Source organism: Balaenoptera acutorostrata, chromosome X (genome assembly GCF_949987535.1).
Source record: "Balaenoptera acutorostrata chromosome X, mBalAcu1.1, whole genome shotgun sequence".
NCBI classification, from domain to species: domain Eukaryota; kingdom Metazoa; phylum Chordata; class Mammalia; order Artiodactyla; family Balaenopteridae; genus Balaenoptera; species Balaenoptera acutorostrata.
Genome location: NC_080085.1, coordinates 13,888,340 through 13,915,335, shown reverse-complemented (window position 1 = coordinate 13,915,335; position 26,996 = coordinate 13,888,340). Strand labels below are relative to the sequence as shown.

Genomic DNA, 26,996 nt, shown 5'->3' with positions numbered 1-26,996 from the left:
TTATAGCAACTTTGAGGTAAGCAGTCTTAAGAGAAAGGTACCTAAACAGGGCATCTCTCGGTTAAGAGAGCCCACACCTTGTGCGCACACCTGTTGGTGCCTTATTCAATTAGTGGACTCAGCTGACTGCAAGAGAGACAAAAAGACAACCACAGAGAAAGTGAAAGAAAAGATAAGGACCAGAGCTAAGAAGGTGGAGTGAAAGGCAAAACCCAAACTGAACAGTTCGCAATTCAAGAGAGAAAAACTGATACTACATTTTTGAGGCAAAAAAGTACCTGACCAGAAAAAGACCAAAAAAATTTAGAGAAACAGAACTGACAGATTCAATTTAACAACAACAAAATCCCAAACTAACAAAATATGCTGTACCAGTTACTTTTGGATTAAGTGTATGATAGTGCCTGAGTATTTTCACAAACTCCCAAAATACCTGCTCCGTATTTCCTACTCAGACCCTCAGTGAGGTGGACAGCATAAAGATTTTAAAGTCAAATCGTCTGGGAAGATTTCTTTTCTTTCAACCATTTAAACATTTAATAGGTTTTGGAAATCATGCCTACCCATAAGAAAATAAGTAAAATATATTAATGGGAGACTGGAAATCGTCTGCCAAGCCTTCTCTTACTGTGCACATGAGGAAGTTCCCATTGAAGCAGAGCTATACGACACAATTATTCTAGAACACGGTGGGCAAACTACAGTCTTCCATCTAAATCTAACCCGCCACTTGATTTTGCATGGCCCACGAGCTCAAAATGATTTTTCAATTTTCAAGTGGTTGAAAATAATCAAAAGAACATTTTTTGACACGTGAAAATTATATGAAGTTCACATTTCAGTGTCTATAAAGTTTTATTGGAATACAGCCAGGTTCATCTATATTGTCTAGGGCTGCTTTCTCGCTATAACGCTGCCGAGTAGTTGCCCCCAAAGCCTAAAATATTTACTATTTGGCCTCTTTTAGAAAAACGTTTACCAACCAGTGTTCTAGAACAAGAGGGCTGTATTGTTTAAACACCCTTCCAACCCTCTTCCCTCTCCAGCCGCTCCCCCCTTCCCCAGCTTCAGTCACTAACATTCCTGAGGCTGACATGAAAGGGAGAGCGTTATAATAATGAATTGTACCATATCGGAAACCAGAGACACCAGACAGTAAATTTCTATATAAGGTAATACGAGTGGTTCTGCCACGGACTAGAGTAATGCCTGGGTTTGTTTCCCGATCATAAAAGTGGGCATCAGAGCAGCAACCGCACGATTTCGTTTCAGAATCACCATCGTCACTTGCAAGAAGGTGCTTGGAAAGCATCACGGCAGCAAGTGTCCCGGCGCGGGGGTGCTTTTGCAGCGGGAGCCTCTCGGAGTCTGGATGTAGACTGAGGCTCCCTTTGCACTAGACACCTCGGCCACCTCCCCCCAGCCCGTCCCCTCTGCTCCTGGCCCTCATTTTCATTCCCTTTTGGCCTTGCAGCCTGCTTTCTCCTCACCCCCGAGCACTCCTCAGGGGCTACCAAGTTCCAGTGCAGAGCAAGCCTCCGGAGAGCCGGCGCCAGGTCAGCTCTGCCCAGTTCTTTCCAGCTTCGCCAGCTTGGGGTGGGGCCACACTGGGACCCCCGCAGGTGACAAGTATGACTCAGCAGGGCCCGGGGCTAGGACAGAGACCAGAACGCCAGTGCAGGGACAAAATCCCCCGCAGTACGAGAGGCCTCAAATATCATTTGAAGGACTCAAATTTGTGAACAAACAAAAATGTAATTCAAATCAGCTTCGGAGCGTTTGCGGCCTGTGCCTGCACAGGCCGCAGGTTTACCCTACTAGGGAGGCCCGGCGGCTTCTGCAGTCACAAAACGCCCGCGGCCTCTGCAAAAGGCCCCCTTTGCCTCCGACAAACCCCACCTCGGCTCGACCAGGCCCCAGAAAAGGCCAGTCGGCTGGAGGGAGAACTTTCGGGTGCAGAGAATTGCATGCCCGCGACTGTCAGGGAGACTTTGAGGGCACAGTAGTCTCTCGAGACTAGAAACCATTTTCCTTTCTCGCTCTGAGATTTTGCTTGGCTAAGCGGCGGCAGCCTCCCAGTCCCCCGCCCCCACCGCCACGGCCACGGCCGCTGCAAGCAGCCACGCCCCGCGGCCTCAGGGCTCGCCGCCCCGGGGCTCGCAGCCCCCACGCAGCTTGCAAGCCGCGCCTCCTTTCGCCCCACCCCCGCGCGCCCCCATCCGCCCCCGCGGCCGGCCCTGGGAGCGCCGGGCGAGTCCTCGCGCCTGCGCCTCGCCAACTTCCTGCCGCGGAACGCCCCGCCCACCTTCAGAAGCCCGCCTCCGAACGCCGCGTGAAACCTGCGTGCCGCACGTCATTGGTCGAGGCGACGAAGCCGTCGGCTCCCAGGCCCGCCTCGCCACCGCCTCTCACTTTTCCCAGGGCGGATGCGCCTGCGCTCAGCTGCCTGGGCGGGCTGGGAGGCGCGGGTTGAAAAGTCTCGTTCCAAGTTTGGAGAGAGAGAGAAGAGCGCCTCAGACCTCGGTACCCGTAAGCGGGGAGGAGGCAAGAGAGAAGGACGCAGCGTCTGGGGAGCACCCAGGCTGTAAGACGGAGCTCAGGCTTCGAGAGCTAGAAGTGTGTGACGTGCCTGGGAAAGGCAGGAGCGCCTGCGGTTGGGCTGCTCTTGGCTAGCAAGGGGAGTCCGAGGAGGCGGCGAGGGGCGAACAGCCGACGCAAGATGGCGAGTAAAGAGAGTAAGAGGCCCTGCGGGGCGGCGCGCGCCGGGCGGCGGGGGGCGGCGGGCGTGCGAGGCCGCGGCACGCGCCGGCGAAAGGCGCGAATTGGCGTGAGGAGCAGGGGGCGGGGCCGGGCGCGAGGCTCGGCGCGCGCCTCGAGGGGCCTACGCGGGACAGGGCTGCGGCGCGGAGGGCTCCGAGCACTTCCGGAGCCGGGCGTGGGGCCGCGGGTTGGGCCCCCTTCCCGCCACCCCCCCCTCCCGCCACCCCCCTCCGGCGGCGGCGCTCCCTAGGCCCCCGGGCGGAGGCGGCCTCTGCCGCCGGAAAGCGGGCACGGCGCCTCCTAACACGCGCGCGCGTCGATCGCCTCGGGGTCGCGGCCCTTGTCCGGGGGATTCTGGAATCCGCTGGCTTATGGCTGCCGACGCGGGCTTCGTGGGATCAGAGGCCTCTCCTGGTGGGGGATGGAGGGAGCGGACTGATGGGTTTCTGCTACACGTGGATTCGTCTCGCCGGGTGGGTCGGGGAGGTCCTCTACATACGGGTCGTCATCTTGGAACAGGTGCGAACAGCTGTAACCTGCAAAACAATTGCGATGTCTGTGTAATTACCCAATTTTGTATACGCAGGCGGTATTGATCTTAACGTGCAAAAAATAAGCTTCCTGGTGTTAATATTCTCTCCACGTTCTGGAAGAGCAGTTGGTTGTTCGTGTCCAAATTAGAGGTAAAGAGAAAGAGGAGATTAGGTGTGGCCGTCTCGAGGTGACCTCCAGTGGAGATTCTGACTCCGATCCCTCTCAGCCACTTAATCGTGTGGGCTTTCTCCAAATTTCAGTGTTTGAAGATACTGTGGAGGAGCGTGTCATCAATGAAGAATATAAAATCTGGAAGAAGAATACACCGTTTCTATATGACCTGGTTATGACCCATGCTCTTCAGTGGCCGAGTCTTACCGTTCAGTGGCTTCCTGAAGTGACTAAGTAAGGGTTTCTGGCAACTTTTATTTCGCATAAATTTAACTATTGACTTGAATTTCCTAGTTTTTTTTTTTTGGCGTTTTATACATAGAACATAAGCAGGTAATCAATTTAGACCTTGCGTGATGTGGCAGGTGATTGTTATTTTCAAGACTTAAGTGATTTATGGGGTGGTTTCTGACGTATAAATGTGGCGTTAAAAGGGGACAAAGAATCTGTTGTGAGATTAAGGATATATGTAGGATGCACTGGATATGTTTGACATTTCTTGGACTTAAATATAGATCAGCATTTCTTTGGGCCCCAGACTAATGGATTTCTTTATAACTTTATGGGAAAATAGCATGTGTACAGAAAAGTGCACAAATCATAAGCGTGTGGCTTGATGAATTTTTACAAAGTGAATACACCCTTGTAACCAGCCCCCAAGATGAATACGTTTTAATTGGCAAAGGTGAAGAGAATTTAGCAGCAGTTCACCAATGAAAAGGTGGTGTTGTTGGCTTATAGTATGGGATACACTTTGAGGCTGCTGTTGGTCTTTATGAGAGTGTTCTTTGCACCTCTTTGTAAAATTTCTCTGGTAGTAATTGCTGACATTTATTGAGCACTTAGAATAGGGCCTGGCGCATCTGAAGAGCTTTATGTCCTATTATTTGGTTTAATACACAGTACAATAATTACTTTTTATCATTCTTTTTTTTTAATCATGTGGAAACTGGGGCTGAGATATGACGTAACATGCCCCAGATCACACAGCTGGTAAGTGGCGGAGCAGGCTTTCAAACCCAAACCAGGTGGCCCCAGAGTTGAGGCAACCTCTGCACTAGGTTATCTTTCTCATACAGTTGCACTTTTCCTAGTAGGAACTTGGCCTTGTACTTTATTTTTTTTTAATATAAATTTATTTATTTATTTATTTTTGGCTGCGTTGGGTCTTCGTTGCTGCGCGCGGGCTTTTCTCTAGTTGTGGCAAGTGGGGGCTACTCTGCGTTGCGGTGCGCGTGGCCTTGTACTTTAAAAGTGTATTAAATTTTGAGTATTGTGAGCATATAACTTAATGAGGATTAATCAAACTCTAACCTAGAGAGGGGATTTTTCAACAGCTTTTAAAAATAAGAGTAAATTACCTTCATATAAAACTCTTCATATGGCCAGATTATCCATATGTGAACATTGACTTCCATACAGTTAGGGACTTCCACTGGGCCTCCCCAAAATCTCAATGTAAATATGCAGATGTGGGAAGAAGAGCCAAGAACTAAATAGTGGAGATTTCTAATCCTTGACATTTATAACTTTGACCGTCAAATGCTTAAGGGTATTGAGGTTCTGGTTTAGAGCATCATGTGCATTTGACTCTTTGTGTCTTCCTGTTAAGCAAATGATTTACATTTGCTTGGATCTTTTTGACCTACTCTAACCGTAGAAAAGAGCCGAGGCTTTAAGGTTAGAGACATGAGTTTGAATTCTGCCCCTTGCTTCTTAGCTTTGTGAATTAGGGCAGGTTGGTCAGTCTCTATCCTGGAGTAGTCTGGTCCGTAAATGGAGGTGCCGATGGTTCTGACAGCCTACACTTGAGGAAGTAAATAAGATCATGCATGTTGAAGTGCTGGCGCAGAGTGAGTACACAGTAAATGGTGACTGATGGTAATTCTCCCACCCTTTCCTATTCAGAAATCATTTGTTAGGGTGGAATATCTCTCTTTTTCCATTTGTATTTTAATGAATGCTGTTTACTGAAGTCTTTTTATTTTTATTTATTTATTTATTTATTTTAACATCTTTATTGGAGTGTAATTGCTTTACAATGGTGTGTTAGTTTCTGCTGTATAACAAAGTGAATCAGCTGTACCTATACATATATCCCCATGTCTCCTCCCTGTTGCGTCTCCTTCCTCCCACCCTCCCTATCCCACCCCTCTAGGTGGTCACAAAGCACCAAGCTGATCTCCCTGTGCTATGCGGCTGCTTCCCACTAGCTATCTATTTTACATTTGGCAGTGTATATATGTCCATGACACTCTCTCACTTTGTCCCAGCTTACCCTTCCCCCTCCCCATGTCCCTAAGTCCATTCTCTAGTAGGTCTGCGTCTTTATTCCCGTCCTGCCCCTAGGTTCTTCATGACTTTTTTTTTTTTTTTAGATTCCATATATATGTGTTAGCATACGGTATTTGTTTTTCTCTTTCTGACTTACTTCACTCTGTATGACAGACTCTAGGTCCATCCACCTCACTACAGATAATTCAATTTCATTTCTTTTTATGGCTGAGTAATATACTGACGTCTTTTTAAAATGTTACCTATAACATGTTTTGCGTAAAGATTTTAAAATTATAGATCTGTGTGTTCTCAGCCCAGATATTACTTTTTATTTATTTATTTATTTTTTATTTTTATTTTTGGCTGCTTTGGGTCTTTGGTGCTGTGCGCGGGCTTTGTCTAGTTGCGGCGAGCAGGGGCTACTCTTCTTTGCAGTGTGCGGGCTTCTCATTGCAGTGGCTTCTCTTGTTGTGGAGCACGGGCTCTAGGCACGTGGGCTTCAGTAGTTGTGGCTCACAGGCTCTAGAGCGCAGGCTCAGTACTTGTGGTGCACGGGCTTAGTTGCTCCACGGCATGTGGGATCTTCCCAGACCAGGGCTCGAACCCATGTCCCCTGTATTGGCAGGCGGATTCTTAACCACTGTGCCACCAGGGAAGTCCTCCAGATATTACTTTTACATTAACACTGAGGAACTTAACAGAAAATACTTTAACTAAATTATGTATTCCATGGTGTTCTTTGCGTGCAAAGAAGTGGGATCTGGTTGTGGGACGTGCAGTGGCTCTGGGAATGCAAGAAAATGCCAGCCAGCCTGCATTCTTGGGTGTTGAGGATGGCTGTCTGGTGCTTTGCAGGGTTCTGTTTGGGGTATGAAGGGACTGTGATTCTGTTTCGTCACTACGTAGGGTCACTATGTAGGACAGTAAAAATGTTGACTACTCTTATAGCCTGGCTCTTTGAGAGCTAGGCTCTACTCAGCCTCATCAGGCTGGCCTTCTGCCTACATACAACATGCTTCCGAATGATTACTTGCACTTTGTAAGCTGTTGTCCTTAAATTCACTTAGGTGATCATCCATATAATTGATTTAGCTCTTTAAATTTTTTATTTAGGTATCTCTAAGAAATTATTTTTCAAAACTGGTAGATCATTATTTCGTATCTCTTAATTGGATAATTTCTTAAACATGTTAAGACTTACTCTCTACCTAAAAACCTGTGTATACATTCAAACTCAGATGATACAAAACTGCATAAGTCCCCCTTCCACATCCTCTATTCTCCTAGTTCCCTTACCCAGAGCGGAGGCAGTCCTTGTTTGCGATTTCTTATCCATCCTGCCGGCATGAAGAAGTACATGCTATGTCCCTCCATCTTTTTTTCCGGTAGGAAGTTGTTGACTTGACTTTGCATCTTAGTTCCCTGACCATGCCCCCTGCAGTGGAAGCATGGAGTCCTAACCACTGGACTACCAGGGAATTCCCAATTCACTTGACTTTTTAATTAGAAGTTTATATTGGAGACTTTTTTCTATCAGCATACTTAGATATATGTTCTTTTGTTTTAAGGGCTCCATAAAATTCCATTTATGGATATACTATAATTTATGTCACCAGTTCCTTATTGATGGATATTTGTTTTCAGTCTTTCACTGCTTCAGGCAATGCTACTGAGAATAACCTTGTGATAATCTGTGATTGTTGGGTGAATGTCTTAGCAGTAGAGTTAAAGTGGTCAAAGGATTCTGGCACTGAAAATGCACAAGGTCTTTTATAATGAGTGCTTCTGCAGCCTTAGGTGCATCCAGTATTGGAGGAAAATAGATATTGATTGGCTCAGGAAAATAGGCTTGTATTTTAATGATGGAGATGAAAGAATTTGTAGTAAAAAGAAAAATCCTTATATGATGATCAGGTCAGGGGAAACCAGAATAATTGAATTTTAGAGTCAAAAGGAGCTTTCCAGATCCTCTAGTCCATCTTGTGGTCCTGCTCCTTAGCAAGGTCGTATGATGAATTGACCTGTTTAACCTGTAACTTTACCTGTTGGTCTTACTTTTTTCTGCTTAATGCCATTAAAAAGAAGTCACTTTCTTCCTTTTCTGTCAGTCCTAACATTGCTCTGTGCTGCCTCCTTTCTCTCAAGTATTCCTATTTCTTTTCAAACGGTTCTCGGGAGATACGTTTAGGTTCCCTTTCATTTTAAGCCACTATTCCTTGTAAAGGTTTCATTTTGTCTAAATCCTCCTAAAGTACATTGCTAGACCCTAATTTTCTAAGTGTGGTTTTTCCAGTTAAAAATAAGTGAGTGAAAAAAAAAATAAGTGAATGCTCATGTGTTTTGCCTTCTTCCCTGTATAAGTTCATCTAAGATGAAATTAATTACCTTTTTTGATAGCCACATCGTATTCTTGGTCACTGAATGTACGTCGACTCAGACCCATGTCTTTTTTCAAATAAACTGCTGTTGCTTAGCCGTGGCTGCCTTATTCTGTTCTTGGAGTTTTTGTGTATTTATTGCTGTTTTTTACCCTAAGCCAAATATTGGTAAAATTTCATCTTGTATTTTTTAGTTATTAATAGATTTTTTAAAAATAAATTTATTCACTTTTGGCTGCGTTGGGTCTTCGTTGCTGCACGTGGGCTTTCTCTAGTTGTGGTGAACGGGGGCTGCTCTTTGTTGCGGTGCGTGGGCTTCTCATTGCGGTGGCTTCTCGTTGTGGAGCACAGGGTCTAGGCGCGCGGGCTTCAGTAGTTGTGGCACGTGGGCTCAGTAGTTGTGGCTTGCGTGCTCTAGAGCACAGGCTCAGTAGTTGTGGCGCCCGGGCTTAGTTGCTCCGCGGCATGTGGGATCTTCCCGGGCCAGGGCTTGAACCCATGTCCCCTGCATTGGCAGTCAGATTCTTAACCACTGCACTCCCAGGGAAGCCCAGTTATTAATAAATTACATGCCTAGAAGTAACCCACAAACCTTTTTTCTAAACCACTGAATCCTTTGTGCAACTGGAATTTAGAAGCAGATAAATAGTCTAGGCTGTCTGATGCTGGGGCCCAGAGCCTTACTTCTCAGCCTTCCTTACTGAGATGGGACCATGGAACACAGGTGAAAATTGCTCTTCTAGATAGTACAAATGGTAAAGCATTGTTAATAGATACAGATGCAGAGTCATTGCTTAAGCATTGTTAATAGATGCAGATGCAAAATCATTTCTTGGACCAGGGTGCCAAGAGGCATCAGTGATTTCTTCAGCCACAAAGTGAGTTTCCATAGAATGGGGTAACAAAGACCCACCTCCCCTCTCCCATAAAAATGAGAATGCCTATTTTATAAACTTTAAGCACCATAAGTATAAACAAGGGGTTTTCACATCGTGCCATTTTCACTCATAACCTGTTGTTTAGGTGAAGAAACTGAGGCCCACAGGTAAGTTGTGATTTAAGGAATTGTATATAACTAATTTTAGTTTGAGTCAGGATTTAAACCCAGTTTTTCTGACTCAGCACTTTATTTTTTTCCATTCTACTTTGTTGCCTCTTACTCGGAAACCAGAAACAACTAGTGTATTAAAATTGAAGATTTTTTTTAGGCAAGAAGTCATGATTTATGAACATGGGGATGGGTGATGGACTGGATTTGTTAGCAACTGATTTCTTAAAGGATTAGTATGACTTTCTTTCTTTCCTAAACAGACCAGAAGGAAAGGATTATGCCCTTCATTGGCTAGTGCTGGGGACTCACACATCTGATGAGCAGAATCATCTCGTGGTTGCTCGAGTCCATATTCCGAATGATGATGCACAGTTTGATGCTTCCCACTGTGACAGTGAGAAGGGTGGTAGGTATACCATATATTCCAGCATTGGTGTCTAAAGGAATAGGCCTCTAATTATATGTTATTAAAACGTTGTACTAATATCTTTTGGCCCAGCTGTTTAACTTCTAAGACTTTATCCTACAGAACTACTCACCCACATGTGCACAAGGATTTTACAGTAGCATTATTTGCAAGATTGAAAAATTAGGCTCAACCTAGCAACCCAGATGTTAGTTCATAGGAAATTGGTCAAACACATTATGGTATGTTTGAAATACTGTGCAGCAATTACTAAGAATGAGCTAACTTTGAATTTTACACACAGACAGGGAGATAAATCTATGCACTGGTATGGAAAGGTTTCCAAGATAAAGTGAGTAACTGGTATGTGTGATTATAGTAACTGTTTTGGTAACAGTAAGAATATGTGTTGGTGTAGGCATAGAAAAAGTCAGGAGGCATTTACACCAAACGTTAATAGTGGGTTTTTTATGGAAGCTGTTGACTCCCATCCCCCAATCCAAACATACATTCCCCTGCTTTGGTATTCCCACAACCACCCAAGTTTGGTGATTTTGCTAGGAGGACTCACAAGACTCAGCAGATTATGCTCATGGCTAAAGTTTGTTACAATGAAAAATACAGAACAAAAGCAGCAGGAAAAAGATATGCATCAGGGAATCTACAGAGGTCCAGCACAAGTCTCATCCAGGGTCACACAGGATGTGCTTTCCCTCTGGCAGCAAACGACAGGGACACGTGTGGACTATCTCTGCTCAGGGAAACCCATTCGAGGGTCAGGGTCTGTCTTTCATGGGGGTTGGTTTTGTAGGCCCATCATACTGGCAGCCAGCCATGACAGCTGAAACTCGGGACCCCTGTAATGAAATCAGGTGTGTATCATCAATCTTGATATTTGTGCAAAGCAACCCTGACAAACTGGTACAGCATGGTCCCTTGCTTCAGGTGTACACCACAAAATCAACCCATCAGTGACATCGAGAACATTCTGAGGTCCATGTTCCCAGGAGTTGGTCAAGGGTCAGTCATGGGCCCAGTGTCTGTCAGAGCTGTGAGGGCTAAGCAACCAGACCTGCTGGGTTAGTGCTTTCCTCACAGCCCCAAATGGTTGAATAGAGCTTTCTTATTGAAAATAAAATTCTACTTTTTAGCTAAGGTCCTGCCACCCCTACTCCATTCCTCCTTGCTTTCTTCTCCAGAATTCACCACTGTCCTGAAATTAGTGTGCCATTTTCAACTATTTGTATTTTTATTATTCATACACTAGTAAACATACATAATGTTGTTTTGCAGTTTGCTTTTTTCATTCAGTTTTGTCTGTGTATACTATGTAAATGTCTAGGTCATTCTTTTAACAACTGTATAGTATTCCATTATGCTTAAACCTGAATTTATTCTTCTATCAAGGGGCAGTTGGGTTGTATCTATGTGGGTGTTTTGCTGTTAGGAGCAATGCTTCAGTGAACATCCTTGTCCCATCTCCTCGTACACGTGGGAGAATTTATGTAGTGGAGTGGAATTGCTGAGTTGTGTGGTATATTCATTGTCAACCTAAAATAATATAAACCTTTTTCCAAAATGATTTACTCAGTTTACCACTTCCACAATTCATAGTCCATTACCCTACAACCTTATGTATTATTTCTGTAAATATTGTTGTAATCAGAAAAATTTTAATGGCTGTTAGTCCTAAACTATGTACTTAATTGGACTTTCAGCTTAAGAATTAGTCTTTGTGCATAATACATGGAGATATCATTATTAGTAACTTGTCCAGTGAATTACATTCTAACAAGTGACTAAATAATTCACAGTTAACACCTTTTTAAATTTTCAGTTATGGTATTTTTAATGGATACTATTGTCATTAAGATAGTGATTTTTCAAGCTTTTCTTTTTGAGTTTGAGAAAACAAAGCCCTGTGTACACAGTAAATCTTACCTGGAAGCCCAGTTTTTATTAAAGGAGAGCTGTTGAGTTTGTTTTCACTAAAGGAATTTGGAAACTTGAGTCTCTTTGTAGCAGAAGGATGAGAAAGAATCCTTGGGGTCCACGGTGGTGGGAGATTGAAAATATAAAAGCGGCAGCTTTGGAGCAGGGTCTCTGGAGGTGGCAGGTGATAGGATCAGGAGGGGTGTCTTAGAAAGGCTGAGGCATTTTCTTCCATTGCCACGATGGGAAGGGGAAGTGCTAAGAGGGAAATGGGTGATTGCGTATGGTTGTGTGAGAGGGGTTGTGTGAAATGGGATATGACTTTGAGCCTCAGAAATAGTAGGCAGTGTTTGCCATAGAGAAGAATGGCTAAATTCTTCCCCCCGTCCCCCGACCCTGGCCCCGTGGCTTGCGGGATCTTAGTTCCCCAACCAAGGATCAAACCCAGGCCCCGAAGAGAAACCACTGCATCCTAACCACTGGACCACCAGGGAATTCCCAAGAATAACTAAATTCTGATAGTAAGGCACGGGAGCTAGTGTTGCTTAAGCATTCCCACATAGCGAGACCTGGCTGAAACAGAAATGGCTTACTGCTTTCCGTGTGTTTTCGCCAGGCCCCAGCCAGTCTGTTTTCGTTGTTACCTGCGTTGTTTCATTAGGCATTTGAGTTAGTGTTACTTGACCTGAGACACAGGGTGAGCTAAAAAGGAACGTGCAAAGGAGAAGAGTCAGGAAGAAATAACAGTTATAATGTGAAGCTTCCGAATTTTTAAAAGTCAGCAACTAATTCAGGTTTTTATCTATGAGCACAAAAAAGAAAATGTTCTTGTTTGCTGTTATCTGCTTAGTTGTTCTCTCCTTATATTCTTTCTGCTATCACCTTGGTGCTGCTCCGAAGTTATACTTTTTATGTGGCTTTCTCACTTTTAGCTTTGGCACTCCACTAGCAGTTGAACCGACATGTTCAACTGGATTGAATATGTTCAAGGATTCTGGTGGAACTGGCGTACGTGTGTGTGTGTCTGTCTGTCTGTCTTGGGATTGGGTGGGTGTTAGTTGGATTTCCGACATGAGGATGTTTTTGACTTCACAGTCAAGGAGTGTTCATACTCCTGAGGGTGAACCTGCCTTAACGAAACCTAGAATACAGTTCTAATTTCAGCACTTCCAAATGAGTTGTATTTGAACTAAAAGGCTGAGGTGTGTTAATTGTGTGGTTATTTGAATTTTCGTGAATAATTACATCATCTTCACTACTGAAAGAAGCCGATTTTTAAATGTTTTAAGTCCAAGGTGGAACTGAACTGTATAAAATAGGTATCAATATTTTCCAATTTACATGGGCTTGGAGAATAAATTAATTCCAAGTGGCAAGCGAGCCTATATTTTTGTGTGCTCACGCACCCTCTCTTCCTCTCTGTTGTCAATTTGTGTTGTATTCTGTCAGATTAAAATCTCAGGTTGATTAAACTGAGTGACTTGTGAATTTTAATCGTAAGTGTATGTGTTTATTTCTTTCTTCTCACATTAGAATTTGGTGGCTTTGGTTCTGTAACAGGAAAAATTGAATGTGAAATTAAAATTAACCACGAAGGAGAAGTAAACCGTGCTCGTTACATGCCGCAGAATCCTCACATCATTGCTACAAAAACGCCGTCTTCTGACGTGCTGGTTTTTGACTATACAAAGCACCCTGCTAAACCAGGTATGTAGTAATAAAGTCAGACCATTGCTTGACCCTTCTTCTTGATTCAAAATGATAATTGCTTTGACGTCATTCAAACTAGTATACTCTAATTTTTAAAGGTTTAGAAATTGTTTCAGGGGTCCCAAAACCATGCTCAAGTTCAGTGATTTAACAGAAGGACCTCACAGCAGGTTATTATATTCCTGGCTAAAGTTTATTAGAGCAAAGGATATAGAGCAAAAAACGGGAATAAAAACTGGCTGAGGTTTATTATAGCAAAGGATACAGAGCAAAAACAGGAGGAGAAAGATACACATCAGGCAGAGTCCAGAGAGGTCAGGCATAGACTTGTGAATCCTTCTCCTCTGGGGCCACATACCACAGGGGCATAAATATCTCTGCCCAGGGAAGCCCATTTGAGTCTCAGTGTCTGGGGATTTTAAGGAGGTCTGGTCACACAGGTATATTCTGCTCTGTGACCAGCCATGGTAAGGGAAACTCAGGACCCCAGCAGTGAAGCCAGATGCATCATGAATCTTGCTCAACAATCCTACAGGTCTCGACAAGCTGCCACAGCATGCCCCACTGCTCTGGGCGTACACAGCTTCGTCAGACGGCGACATGAAGAATTTTGTGAGGGTCACATTCCCAGGGGCTGGCTAGGTCAGTCATGGTTGCAGGCTACCTTGGAGACATGCAAGGACTGAACAGCCAGACCTGCTGTGTTAACTATTTCCTCACAAAAATGTTTTTAAAACTTGACTTGGAGCTGGGGTGGGTTGTCACCATGTAAATTTGTGGGCTGGTATAGTTTTCAGTATTTTGTGTTAGAGCTTAGTACTAGGTTTTGCAAAGGAACAAGTCATTTTATGGTCATGAGGCCTGGTTTGCATTGAGTATTTGAAATGAAGCACAGAGAACAGCTTTTCAGGGTGGTCGTGGGTGAAACCAAGTCCTTGTTTGTGTGTGGTGCTTTTCCAGGCATTATGATAAATGTTATGGCTCACTCAGGAGTGAGAATTTGCTCTTACCAGTTCTGATAAACAGATAATCACTTAGTAGTTAATGTATTTCTTTTTCTTTTTTTTTCTTTTCTTTTCTTTCTTTCTTCCTTTTTTTTTTTTTTTTTTTTTGTTTTTTTAGACCCAAGTGGAGAATGTAATCCTGATCTTAGGTTAAGAGGCCACCAAAAGGAAGGCTATGGTCTTTCTTGGAATTCTAATTTGAGTGGACATCTCTTAAGTGCATCTGACGACCATGTGAGAAACCTATTCTTCCTAATCTACTCATGCACTGAGAGTTAAAGACTGTGTCACGGACAGCTCTGCACTGAAGGAGACTAATAGATGAAAGGTTTTCTAAGATAATACTGATTGTTGTGATAACATTTCCACAGGATTTAGAGAAATGGTTATCACACTGCCGTTTTGGAGCCCTAGAATTCCACAAAGCTCTTTTGAAGCAGCCTTAGAGTGGAAGGAAAGTGGGCAAAAGGTGTCCCATTATTTAAAAGTGGACCTCTGTAATGGAGACTCTTTAAAGTGTTTGTGAGGCCTGATGAATATAAATTACATTTTAGTTTAGTTTTTTGTTTTTTGGTTTTTTTATACTGTTTTTTAAGTGTACAATTCTGTGGGTTTTAGTATATTTACAAAGTTGTGAAACCATTACTACTATCTAATTCTAAAACATTTTCATCAAGTGTCACAAAAAGTAACTCCATACCCATTCAACAGTCGCTCCTCACTCCTTCCTTCCCCCAGCTCCTGGCAACCACTAGTTTACTTTCAATCTGTAGATTTGTCTTTTCTTGATATTTCATATAAATGGAATCATATAGTATGCGGCTCTTTCTGTCTGGCTGCTTTTATTTAGCATTAATGTTTTCAAGGTTCATCCATGTGAAAGCAATGTCGGTACTTCATCCCTTTTTATGGCTGAACAATACTCCATTATATAGATATACCACAATTTATTCATTTATCAGCTGATAGACATTTGGGTTGTTTCCCCTTGGGGTTACTTTGAGTATTGCTACTGTGAACATTTCTGTACAGGTTTTTGTGTAGATATGTTTTCATTTCTCTTGGGTAGTCACCTAGGAGTTGAATTACTGAGTCATGTGGTAACTTTATGTTTAGCTGTTTGAAGAACTGCCAAACTGTTTTCCAAAGCAGCTGCACCACTTCACATTCCTACCAACAATGCACGAGGGTTCCAGTTTCTCCATGTCCTCACCAACACTTGTTATGGTCTGTCTTTATTATAGCCATTCTAGTGGGTGTGAAGTGGTATTTCATTGTGGTTTTGACTTATATGTACTAATGATGTTGAGCATCTTTTCATGTGCTTACTGACCATTTCTGTACCATCTTTGGAAAAATTTGTATTGAAATCCTTTGTCCATTTTAATTCTGTTTTTCATTGTTGAGTTGTAAGAGTGCTTTATATATTCTAGATTCAAGTCCTTTATCAGATATATGATTTTTAAAAAATTTCTCCCATTCTTTGGGTTGTCTTTTCACTCTTTTGATGATTTCCTCTGAAGCCCAGAAGTTTTAAATTTTGAGTTCAGTTTATATATTTTATGTCACTTTTGCTTTTGATATCATATCTAAGAAACCATTACATAATCCAGCATCACAAAAATTTACACCTGTTTTTTCTAAGAATTTTACAGTTTTAGCTCTTGTATTTAGGTCTTTGATCCATTTTGATATGGTGTGAGGTGTAGGGGTCCAACTTCATTCTCTGCGTGTGGCTGTCTAGCTTTCCCAGCCAGTCTTTCCCTGTTGAGTTGCCTTGGCATCTTTTAATATAAAGTGTTTTAATTAACAATGAAGAGTACCACGCAAATGCAAAGTGATCTTGTTAATTTATTATAGATCAACGTTTGTAGCATTCTTGCCACTAACAGCCCCATATTTTCTTTCATGGTTCCCACGCTGTAAGCCTAAAGTGTCTGGTATGACTCCAAGTACAAGCCGAGAGTAGACTTCTGGAGCTTTTGAAAGCTCATGTAACTTGGCCACAGTTAGTGTTTTATGTCAGCTTTGTGAGAGAAGGTTCCTTGCCTTCTTCCTTAGTATATCCCCATACCTAGAACAGGGCCTGTCATATCGCAGACCTTCTTTATATGTCTGTCTGTTAATTGCAATTTCTGTTCAGCTTTTTGAAATATTGAAAGCAGGCAATTGGCCCAGTCAAGATTGTTTAGTTACAAGCAACCAAAACCAACTCTGGCTGATGGTTTTGTTTTGTTTTCTATAATTTTTCTCTACCTTTTTGTAAATTTAAATTTTTTACTATTTTTATTTTTTGTTTTTAAGGATATTCTTCAGGTGCATTTTCTGAGTGATCTTTTAAAAAAATATCTCTTTTAATTTGTTTTTAAAAAATAAATGTATACCCCCTTCACCTATTTCTCCCACTCTCCACCCCTGGCAACCACCAATCTGTTCTTTGTGTCTATGAGCTTGTTTTTTGTTGTCGTTGTTTTTAAGTTTCCATATATAAGAGAGATCATGTGGTATTTGTCTTTCTCTAACTTATTTCGCTTAGCATACTGCCCTCAAAGTTCATGTTGTCACAGATGACTAGGTTTCCTCTTTTTTATGGCTGAGTAGTATTCCGTTGTGTATATATAGCACATCTTTATCCATTCATGCATTGATGGATACTTAGGTTGTTTCCTTGTCTTGGCTATTGTAAATAATGCCACAGTGAACATGGGGGTGCATATATCTTTTCGAGTTAGTGTTTTTGTTTTCTTTGCATAAATACCCAAGTGGGATTGCTGGATCATGTGGTAGTTCCATTTTTACTCTTTTGAGAACTTCCATAACTATTTTCCTTGGTGGCTGCAAAGATGGTGCTGGCTGATTTAAAGAGAAAAGGAATTGATTGGAAGGGCATTGGGTAGGGTAGCTCACAGAAGTGCTGTGGCGGCTAGAAAATGGCCTGGAAAAGAGGAGAGGCCGGGTCGTTGACCCAAATTAGGCCAGTGAGGATGTCACTCTTGCCACCCTTGGAAAGTGGATGTAACACCCCCACCCCCCAATCATCAGAACAGATTCTCCTTTGTTGCTGTTCACAATTGGAAGACCTGGTCAGATGATTGAGCCCATGTCATGTTCTTGCAACCATGCTCCAAGGGAGGCTGGGAAGCAAGGGTCTACCTCAGTTCTCTGGAAGGAAGCTTTCCTTTGTTTCCCTCAAAGTGAACATCCTCCCAACAGGGAGGATGGGTTATACTCAGGAACTTAACTGCTAGTACTTTTTGAAGACACCAGGCTGGGAGTTGCTAGTCATAATTAATAGCTGACGTTTCCCAAGGGCTCCACATATGCCAGGCATCTTGCTAATGTTCCCAGGATCCTTCTGAGGTGAGGAGCAGGTGATGGCAAGAGTTCCACACGTTCCATCCCTTCCTTGCATGTAAATTGTGCATCCGAGTGTGTAAGTATCAACAGAGACTAAGGGCCATGTGTATTATGTAACAGAAACCCTTTCAAGTAAAAAAAGTGATTTATAAAGAGATGAAGCTGATACTAGTGTCAGTGGAATTAGGTCGAATATAGCTTAATGGAATTACCTCTTGTTCTAAACCATTGAGATAAGAATCATTGCACTATAGCTTGCAGTATTTTTTCATAGAAACTTAAGACTTTTCTCAACTATTTTTATGATGAGATGTTAAGAAGAGACTCAACTCCCAGAGCCTGCTGATCTGTGATCTTTGAGGTCTGGGCAGGCCCTGTGGTGTCTTCCAGTAGCCTCGTAGGGGTTCCTAGGTCATTCACCTTTTGCACTTCCTGATGTGTGTAGTGGTTTCTGCCATGAAGTGAGACTTGTCCAAAGGCTTTTGCTTTTTAAGAGGCATATTTTAGTTTTAATTCCCAGTCTCCCAACCCAGCGTTAAGTTTTAAGATGTGCATTTCTGTTCAGTAGATACTGAACACCAGGCTCTCAGTGTTGTGTTGTGTAATCTGGGTGAATTTTAGATACTTGACTGAATGTATGTAGGTGGAAACTCTAACTTGAATTTCTTGCCTGCCACCATGCTGTCTTCCTGTCCCCATTACACTGTACCTTCCTTGCCCTCTGCATCTCAGATTGTGGAAGCTGTACCAATACACTCTTCTGTTTATGAAGCTTCACTTTTGTTTATATTTCCTCCTCATGTTTATTTGTAACTTTTATATAGTTAAGTAGTTTTGTTTTTAATAAAGGTGTTTTAAATAAGGTGTTAGCATTTAAATTCAGTATCTTACAACTTGTTTTGTTCCTTCTTCAGACTGTCTGTCTGTGGGATATTAATGCAGGACCAAAGGAAGGCAAAATTGTGGATGCTAAAGCGATTTTTACTGGCCACTCGGCTGTTGTAGAGGATGTGGCCTGGCACCTGCTGCATGAGTCATTGTTTGGATCTGTTGCTGATGATCAGAAACTTATGATGTAAGGTGGAAAATTCTGTGGGGTCTCATTATATGGGTGTCCTGAATGACCATCAGTGATTGTGGTGGCCTGTGGTTTGATTTCTTTTTTTTTTTTTTAATTACGTCTTGGCCTTTAAAAAAAAATAGCTTTAGTGAGGTATAATTGACATAATAAACTGCAAGTAGGTATGGCCTTTTTACATAAAAGTTACTGTGCTGTATGATTGAACACAACTTTTTATTTAGAAAAAGAAAGGAAAACAGGTATGTACACACAAAGAAACATGCTTAGGGCAGTGGTATGTATCAAAATTGGGATCAGGGTGGTTTGCATTGAAGTTGAGGGAGAGAGTGATTGTGTCAAGGCATGGCCACGGGGCTGCATTGCATTCAACTGCCTGGAATGCTTTTTATCTCATAAACTAATATCTGAGGCAAACAAAGCAAAACATGGAAATTTGACAAGGCTAGGTTGTAGGTATCAAATTGTTACATTTTTCTTTATGTAGTATTTTGTGTATGCTTGAAATAGCTGGTAATCCAGACAGGAACCTAAGGAACAAGAAAGCAGAAATAGCCCTAGTTTGTTTTGCGCAGGTTTAGCACATATCACTTAGTGGTTGGAAGTCCAGCTCTGCGTGGTTGGTGCCCCTGAAGGGGCACGTTAGCGAGAGAACAGTGGCGTGGAGGGGTGCTGGCGCGGGCGCCGACTGTTGGGGAGAGAGGCTGGGTCGGGTTGAGCGGCCTGCTCGTGTGCTGTGTGCCTTGTACCTTTGTGTTTTAGATGGGACACCAGGTCCAACACCACCTCCAAGCCGAGCCACCTGGTTGATGCGCACACCGCCGAGGTCAATTGCCTGTCGTTCAATCCCTACAGCGAGTTCATTCTCGCAACTGGCTCTGCGGATAAGGTTTTTAAGTTTTTGCATACTTGGTGTTAACAAACCCAGTGGTCTTGTTACTGCAATATTTTAAAATTCTTATGTAAAGTGCAGAAATGAATTCCTTTTCATTTATTTTTCTTCAGACTGTAGCTTTATGGGATCTGCGTAATTTAAAATTGAAACTCCATACCTTCGAATCTCATAAAGATGAAATTTTCCAGGTATGTGACAGTTTTCTGATGTCTGTGTCAGATTTTAGTAACGTTTCGGTAGAGGGAAATCAAAAAATTTTTTTTCTTTTATATCATGGGCAGTGGGCATTGTTTTTTGTTGTTGTTTTGTTTTTTTTTGTCCACACCTTGTGACTTGCAGGATCTTAGTTCCCCGACCAGGGATTGAACCCACGCCCTCGGCAGTGAAAGCGCAGAGTCCTAACCACTGGACTGCCAGGGGAGTCCCTGTTTTTTATTTTTGAAAGCTCCTCTTCTCCTGTGTAAGTTAACTAGTGAGAAATAACTTGGAGCTTTTTAGAAACTATTAGTTCAGAAGTAGAAGGAAAAAACCTTGCAAAATAGGATCAGTTTAAAAAGTGAAGGGAGTTCCCTGGTGGTCTAGTGGTTAGGATTCGGCACTGTCACTACTATGGCCTGGGTTCAGTCCCTGGTCGGGGAACTGAGATCACGCAAGCCGTGTGGCACGGCAGTCAATCAATAAAATAAGTAAATAAAATTTTAAAAAGTGAAATCCAAGGATTCTTCCCTTAAGGTATATCAGCATGGTGGGTCCTCTAGTGAAAAATATCTTGTATGTGGTTTAAAGTAGAGATTTGCATAGGCTAAAATACACTTCATTGAAAATGTTAAAAGCTTCTGGGACGGTTTTGGGGCTGAATAAGTTTATTTGGACCCCTAGCTGAGTTCCCCTGTGTTGGGGAGTATGACCTTCCTGGGGGCAAGCTGAGGAGATGGTCCATTTAAGAGAACCTGAAGGGACAGGACAAAGAGGGTGAGGGCTTGTAGGCCAAGGAGACAGTATAGAACACGAAATGGGAAAATGTCAAGGATTAGAACAATATCCACAAACCTAGGAACGGATGATTCTTTACATTTTCAAATATGTATTGCTAGGTCCACTGGTCTCCACATAACGAAACTATTCTGGCTTCAAGTGGTACTGATCGCCGCCTGAACGTGTGGGATTTAAGGTAACTTGGTATCTGGTGACAAGAAATTGCATAAATATGCTAATCTGGCAGATTATGTAGTAATTCATAAACTAGAAGAGCAGTTTGCTAACCCCAGTTTAATAAGTCTAATATTAATTTTAAGTACCTTCCTGAAGAGTCTTTGTTCCCTAAAATAGAAGTGAATCAGCAAATGCACTGTAAATTTATGCAAATGTGGGTTTTGTTTTTCTATTGATAATTAGGACTGAAGTCAGGGGGCGGGGGTGCATGTGTGTTTGAACGTCTAAATGATGGCATTGAAAACACTTCTGCTGTAGAAGGGGGTAAAGACATTAGCTGTTCATGTCTCCTTGGGTCGCACGTACACCTGCAGGACTAGTCTTTCACAGTTTTTTTTACCATTTGCTCTTCTGTGCTTTCATTGGTTCTTTTCGCAGGTATGAGCTCCCGCTGTGGGTTGTGTAACTGCTGGGGTAAACTTGGGAACAGGATAAGCACAGCCCGTGCTGTCAGAGATCTTAAGTTCTTCTGGGTGCTCATTGTGTAAAGAGTTGCTCCCAACTCTTAAAGTTCCTTGACTGCAGAGTTGCTATTGCAAGAATTTCAGACTCCTTTGCTTTTTTTGAGCCTTTAGAGCCATTAATAATGTTCCGTTACATACATCTCTGTAAGATGTCCTTATCTCAAATTCAAATCATTAAATTCCTGAAAATAACTTCTTTCCTACCTGTATTGCTTTGAAGTGGCCTAAGTTTTTAGTCAAGGCTGCCTTACTTACAGAGACAGTAGACCCAGTTTTCAGTGTATGGAATAGAGACACTGCAGAATAAAATGCTTGTGTTGTAAGACTGCTAAACATCTAATGTTCTGTGTTCTTATGGAACCAACTCTGGCTGTGATAGATGCTTGAAAATGTAGAGAATCTTGAAAACAAACATTTGAGTGATTTTTTTTTTTTACTTGAAAACAATTTTAGTAGTAAAATTAGAAACCTTAAACAAAAACTATAGTGTTGTATGAATTGGTGCAGCAAGGTTTGAAAGTCTGATGTCCTGGGAACTGGATTGTCCTTAGGGGTGCTGTAAATAAATTTGCAGGCATTGTATAATTTCTTCTTAAAGTTAATTCGTGTCTTGCTTGCTATTAAAAGAATACATTAGATAAAATTATGGATTAAAATGGTCGATGTTAGCAATTGTACTCCTGACAGTGGGAGGAGAAACATAATTGTCTAGCAGTCCCATGTGTTTGGTTTGTTTGATTAGCTTTATTGGAAAGAAAAAGTCTAGCACATGGAAAGTTGTGTATTTTGGCTGTATATATATATATATTTTTGGCAGCTATTACTAGCAAAGTTCCCCTGTGTACCTAGGTATCAGGGCTGATGATTGGTGTGTAACGAATGATTTCACTGTTGGAACTGCTGACAGCAAATTCTACAAATTGAAGTTTTTAAGATAAGAAAAAATTAAAACTTAACCTTTCCTTGGCTTATACATTCCATAGTTAAAGTTGTTTTGTTGTCATATCTTTAGACACATCTGCAGTACTGATGTGTAATTGTATTTCACTCCTGGGATGAAAAAGGCTTTAAGAGTGAAGTGTAGGGACTGGGCATCAGTTCTTCTATAGATATTTTATATTCTTTTCACCTTTTAATCCTAATGCAGGAAACACCTCAGTTAAAATATTGAATGAATTTTAAGTTAATATTTATTAACAATAATTTCTATTCTTCAGCTTCAGCTATGAACGGCTCTTATTACCATTTCCAGAAAGTAAACACCCCACCATCCCACCAAATAATTAATACAAAAACTCTAACCGATAACATTAGAGAAATAAGTTGCTTTTAGAGTGTGTGTTTTAGGATGGGATTTCTGGGCTGATGCTGGCTTTGCAAACATTGATGCTAGAAGAATTTCAGTAATGAAGGCATTATGTTCTTTCTCAATAGCAAAATTGGAGAAGAACAATCAGCAGAAGATGCAGAAGATGGGCCTCCAGAGCTCCTGGTATATATTGGCTTTTCTTAATGCAAGATGAAATGTCATATGCAGATTGGACTGTTTGTCATTGTTTCATGTATCTGGAAAATGAGTCAAGAACTTCAAATTCTAGCTCTTGAAGATGATTTCAAATTGGAGGCCTTGGAGGTTATTGTGATAGAGTTTTGACATTTATTGAAAATAGTAAATAGAGCCCAGTAGGTTTTACCAGTGTTTCACTAAGAATAATTTAGGCTCCTGGAAAATAGTGTATAATAATTTCTCACTGATTCTCTCAATTATGATGTTTCTGAGGGTTTGGGGGTGAGGGGCATTGATATTCAGTTAGCAATACTTAACACTTTCTAACAGTTTGGAAAAACTTAATGACCTGATGAAGTTCCCTGCCCAGAAAAATGAATGCTTCCTCGATCTTGTTGATGCCAACAGTGCCCACCATCTTCCTCCCATTCCTAATTAAATTATCTTGGCATCTCCTTGGCCCTTTGAAGGTTTGCATGGTGGTATCTGTCCTCATCCTTCCTGACTCTGAGTCCTTCATTGTACACTTCAGGTCACTTTTCTATGAATCATTGCCAGACTTGGTAATGGTTCTTTGTCCTCACTCTGAATTCAACATTTGTCTCCACCAGTCATTTGGCAGATAATCACTCGTTCCTCTGTAACGTATATTTAGCTCTTAGGCCAGTACTAATTTTTGGAATGCTTGGGCTTTGCCCACCGCTTTTAAAAGGTAAAGAAGGCCACTGAGGATGAGCCCTGCACACAGATGTTCACTAGATCCCACATAGTATGGACATCCGAGACCCCCTTACTCCTTGTCCTGTGTGTTACCATGCCTGACAGTGCTGGCCTGTGGCAAAGATACACTAGCATGTTCAGTGTTAATACTGCTGCTGCTTATAGTATTTCTCAGTGAAGTGCTACCATAGACACATGACAGCATCTAAATGCTGTATTCTGTATTGCGTGTCTTCATCCGAGAAGTCTGTTTTGTGATGCAGGGCCTCGTAAATTTTTTAAGTCTTTTTTAAGCTAAGGTGTTGCTACCAACCATTTTTACTTTTTTCTTTTTTTTACGTTGTTAACACTGAGATATTTTACAGATCATACAGTTCACTGAAGTATACACTTCAGTGATTTTTAGTATGTTCATAGAGTTGCACAACCATCACCACAAGTCAATTTCAGAATATTTTTGTCACCTCAAAAAGAAATTGTACCCTTTAACCATCACTTCCCAGTCTTCTTTTGTGAGCCCCTGGCTACCACTAATCTTTCTGTCTCTCTAGATTTGCCTGTTCTAGACGTTTCATATGAGAGGAATCATACAGTATGTGGTCTTTTGTGACTGATTCTTGCACTTAGTGTATAATGTTTTCAAGGTTTCCTGCTATTTTTTGATATTGCAGGGAGAGGACAGTGTATTTGTATATAATGTCTCTGTGACAGTTTCATGGGCCTTGACAAAATCCACTAGTATTTTGCTTCTTTTTTCATGAGAGTCTGAAATCAAGGGACATTTAAGTGTAGTAAACTGGATACTAACAAGAATTTAAATATAACAATGTCTTGATTTAATGACTCCTGTATATATTCCAAGCCTGTGGTCTGAAAGTATTTTCACTTATGTCCCCTTTACGACTATTTTTAAAAGCTGTTTATCCCATCTTAATTTTTAAACTAAATTACTAGGTAAAATAGTTACATTGCATACAACCTAATTGGTGGAGATAGACCTCATTGTCAAACTAGAGTCAAATCTGACTTTGTCAGGAAGGGTGACTTACCAGTTCATAACAAAGTATTCATATTGTCCATGTGAAAATTGTTTCTTCTTTTTTTTAATTTTTAATTTTTTTAGCTACACTGGGTCTTGGTTGCTGCGCGCAGGCTTTTTCTCTAGTTGTAGTGAGCAGGGGCTACTCTTTGTTACGATGTGCGGGCTGCTCTTGTTGCAGAGCACGGGCTCTAGAGCACAGGCTCAGTAGTTGTGGCGCACGGGTTTAGTTGCTCCGCGGCATGTGGGATCTTCCCAGGCCAGGGCTCGAACCTGTGTCCCCTGCATTGGCAGGCGGATTCGTAACCACTGTGTCACCAGGGAAGTCCTCTTTTTTTTTTTTGGCCGCGCTGTGTGGCATGTGGGATCTTAGTTCCCTGACCAGGGATCGAACCTGCACCCCCTACAGTGGAAGCACGGAGTCTTAACCACTGGACTGCCAAGGAAGTCCCAAGAATTGTTTCTTCCGAATCTTAACTCTAAGATAAATAAGGCCCAGTGCAGGAAGTAAGACTGCCCGCTTCAGCATTTCTTAGCAAACACCTCGGTTTAGCCCTTATGGGGGACTTTCTGGAGTCCCGAGAATTCTTTTTTTCCCCCAGCCTTGGGGCAGTGTGCCTTGGAGAGATTGAAGGATGGCTGAGAAGTATGCCTTTCCATTAGTAAAGGGGAGAAGGAGGGATCCTTCAGGGGGCCACAGAAGAACCAGGAGACTCCAGGCGGGCCAGTTTTAGGAAAGAGTATGTAACATAAGACATCCTGGAAATGTATTACCTTGAATATTTGTATCTAACTATATATTTGCTAATGAGGCAGAATTTTAGTGTTAATTATATTAGCTATGGAAACGGCACTGTGGTCATGAAGGAAAATGTCCTTTGTTTTCGGTGATGCAGGCTGAAGTATTTAGGGGTTAGGTGTGCTGTCTGCAACTTTGTGGTGGCTCAGCAGGTGGTGTGTTAACAAAATAGTATTTGGGGAACCTAGTGAAGGTTATCCAGGCGTTCGTTGTACTATCCTATCACCTTTTTGGAGGGTTTGGAAGTTGGCAGAATCAAGAGTGGTGGAGGGCTGGCTTACTAAGCCTGTACCACCCTCCCTCCAAACTGCAGTTCAGTGACCCGTTACAAGACTGATGCTCTAAAAACTTCTAACATGAGATATGAAACCAAGGCTTTTTTTCTTCTTATTAACAGTTTATTCATGGAGGACACACTGCCAAGATATCAGATTTTAGTTGGAACCCCAATGAGCCTTGGGTCATTTGCTCGGTGTCTGAGGATAACATCATGCAGATATGGCAAATGGTGAGCTAAAGTATTTATTTTTCCTCAGTGACTATCTTGGAGAGATTTTACTGATATAATGTAATAGACATATATCAAACATTTAGGTACATATTATATCAAATATTTATAGAAAGTCTTAAGAGACCTTTTTCCATTTTAACAGCAGTCTTTAGTTCAATATGCACCTGTTGGGTTGGGAGAAATCTGTGCACATGTTGACGTAGACATAGCAACCTGCTCCGAGTTTCATGATCGTTACGCCCTTTCTCAGCTGGGCTCTTGGCATCACTGCTCCATGTCGAGTGTCTGATGTGTCGTAGGCATGAAGGATACGGGAGGAAACGTCAGTGCGTTCACACTGAGATACTGAGTTCTGTGGTGACGCGCACTGAGCACTTCAGGGCTATCGCTCCGTCGAAGTGTCTGAAATGCTTTCGGAAAACACCTTTTATGGATAACTGAAATCAGGAGTAGTGCACGGGCAGCTAGGTGTATGTGTGGAGTTACGTGCTGGCAAATAATTTTTGAGAACACTGGCCTGCCTTTTCCTCATGAAATTTATTAGTCTTTGAGGGTAAAACAAAAAGGAAACTAAGTTTACTCTAAAATGTGTCCACATTTAATTTCCAGCACTAAATCACGCTGACCAGTGACAGCTAAAATCTGGATAGAACTAGTGAATGCTGTTTTTAGATAGTCCTGTAAAATCTGTGGGGAGTTTTACCTCTGATTTTATTTGGTTGTTATCTCCAGGCTGAAAATATTTACAATGATGAAGAGTCAGATGTCACAACATCGGAACTGGAGGGGCAAGGATCTTAAACCCAAAGTACAAGAAACATTTCTATTGAATGTAATGCTACACAAATGCTTGATTTATCAAGCGCCCAAATGGCATTGTATAGTAGGAAGTCTAAGTGGGGTGGCATATGGCGTTCTTTACCTTCTGATCCTAGCACTTTCAGGTGAGCTATTGCGTACTGTATCATATTGTAGCTTTTAGGGAAGAAAGGAATGTTGCTTAAGAAAGATCATCAGCCATTGTTTTAAAATACAGTAGCAGGGTACTTACTGCCTTTGATTCAACTATTTTAAGTCCTTGTTTTCTCAAACTAAGTGCTTGCTGTTCCTAAATATGCAAGAATAACTTTTACACTTTTTCCCTCCAACACTTCTTGATTGGCTTTGCAGAAATAAAGTTTTAAAATAAAC

At 42.0% G+C, this 26,996-nt stretch overlaps 1 protein-coding gene across 2 annotated transcripts; it reads left to right on the top strand.

Moving 5' to 3' along the window:
- Positions 1–2,410: 2,410 nt before the first annotated feature.
- Positions 2,411–26,995, top strand: RBBP7 (RB binding protein 7, chromatin remodeling factor). Of its 2 annotated transcripts, none has more exons than XM_057538560.1 (12): positions 2,411–2,735; positions 3,555–3,699; positions 9,432–9,577; positions 13,070–13,216; positions 14,342–14,457; positions 18,495–18,655; positions 19,421–19,547; positions 19,664–19,741; positions 20,648–20,724; positions 22,664–22,721; positions 25,692–25,802; positions 26,538–26,995. In XM_057538560.1, the coding sequence occupies exons 1-12, from the start codon at positions 2,720–2,722 to the stop codon at positions 26,604–26,606; spliced, it is 1,251 nt and encodes a 416-aa protein (XP_057394543.1). In that variant the 5' UTR covers positions 2,411–2,719; the 3' UTR covers positions 26,607–26,995. The 2 variants fall into 2 exon arrangements, with proteins under 2 accessions (XP_057394543.1, XP_057394542.1); XM_057538559.1 differs by having other exon boundaries at positions 2,413–2,735; positions 13,043–13,216.
- Position 26,996: the final 1 nt, after the last annotated feature.

What these genes read in the sequence shown, in the direction of transcription:
- RBBP7 (XM_057538559.1), top strand. An exon ending in TGGCTTCCTGAAGTGACTAA is followed by an intron (nt 3,700 to 9,431) that starts GTAAGGGTTTCT and finishes TTTCCTAAACAG; the next exon opens with ACCAGAAGGAAAGGATTATG. An exon ending in CAACTGGCTCTGCGGATAAG is followed by an intron (nt 19,548 to 19,663) that starts GTTTTTAAGTTT and finishes ATTTTTCTTCAG; the next exon opens with ACTGTAGCTTTATGGGATCT.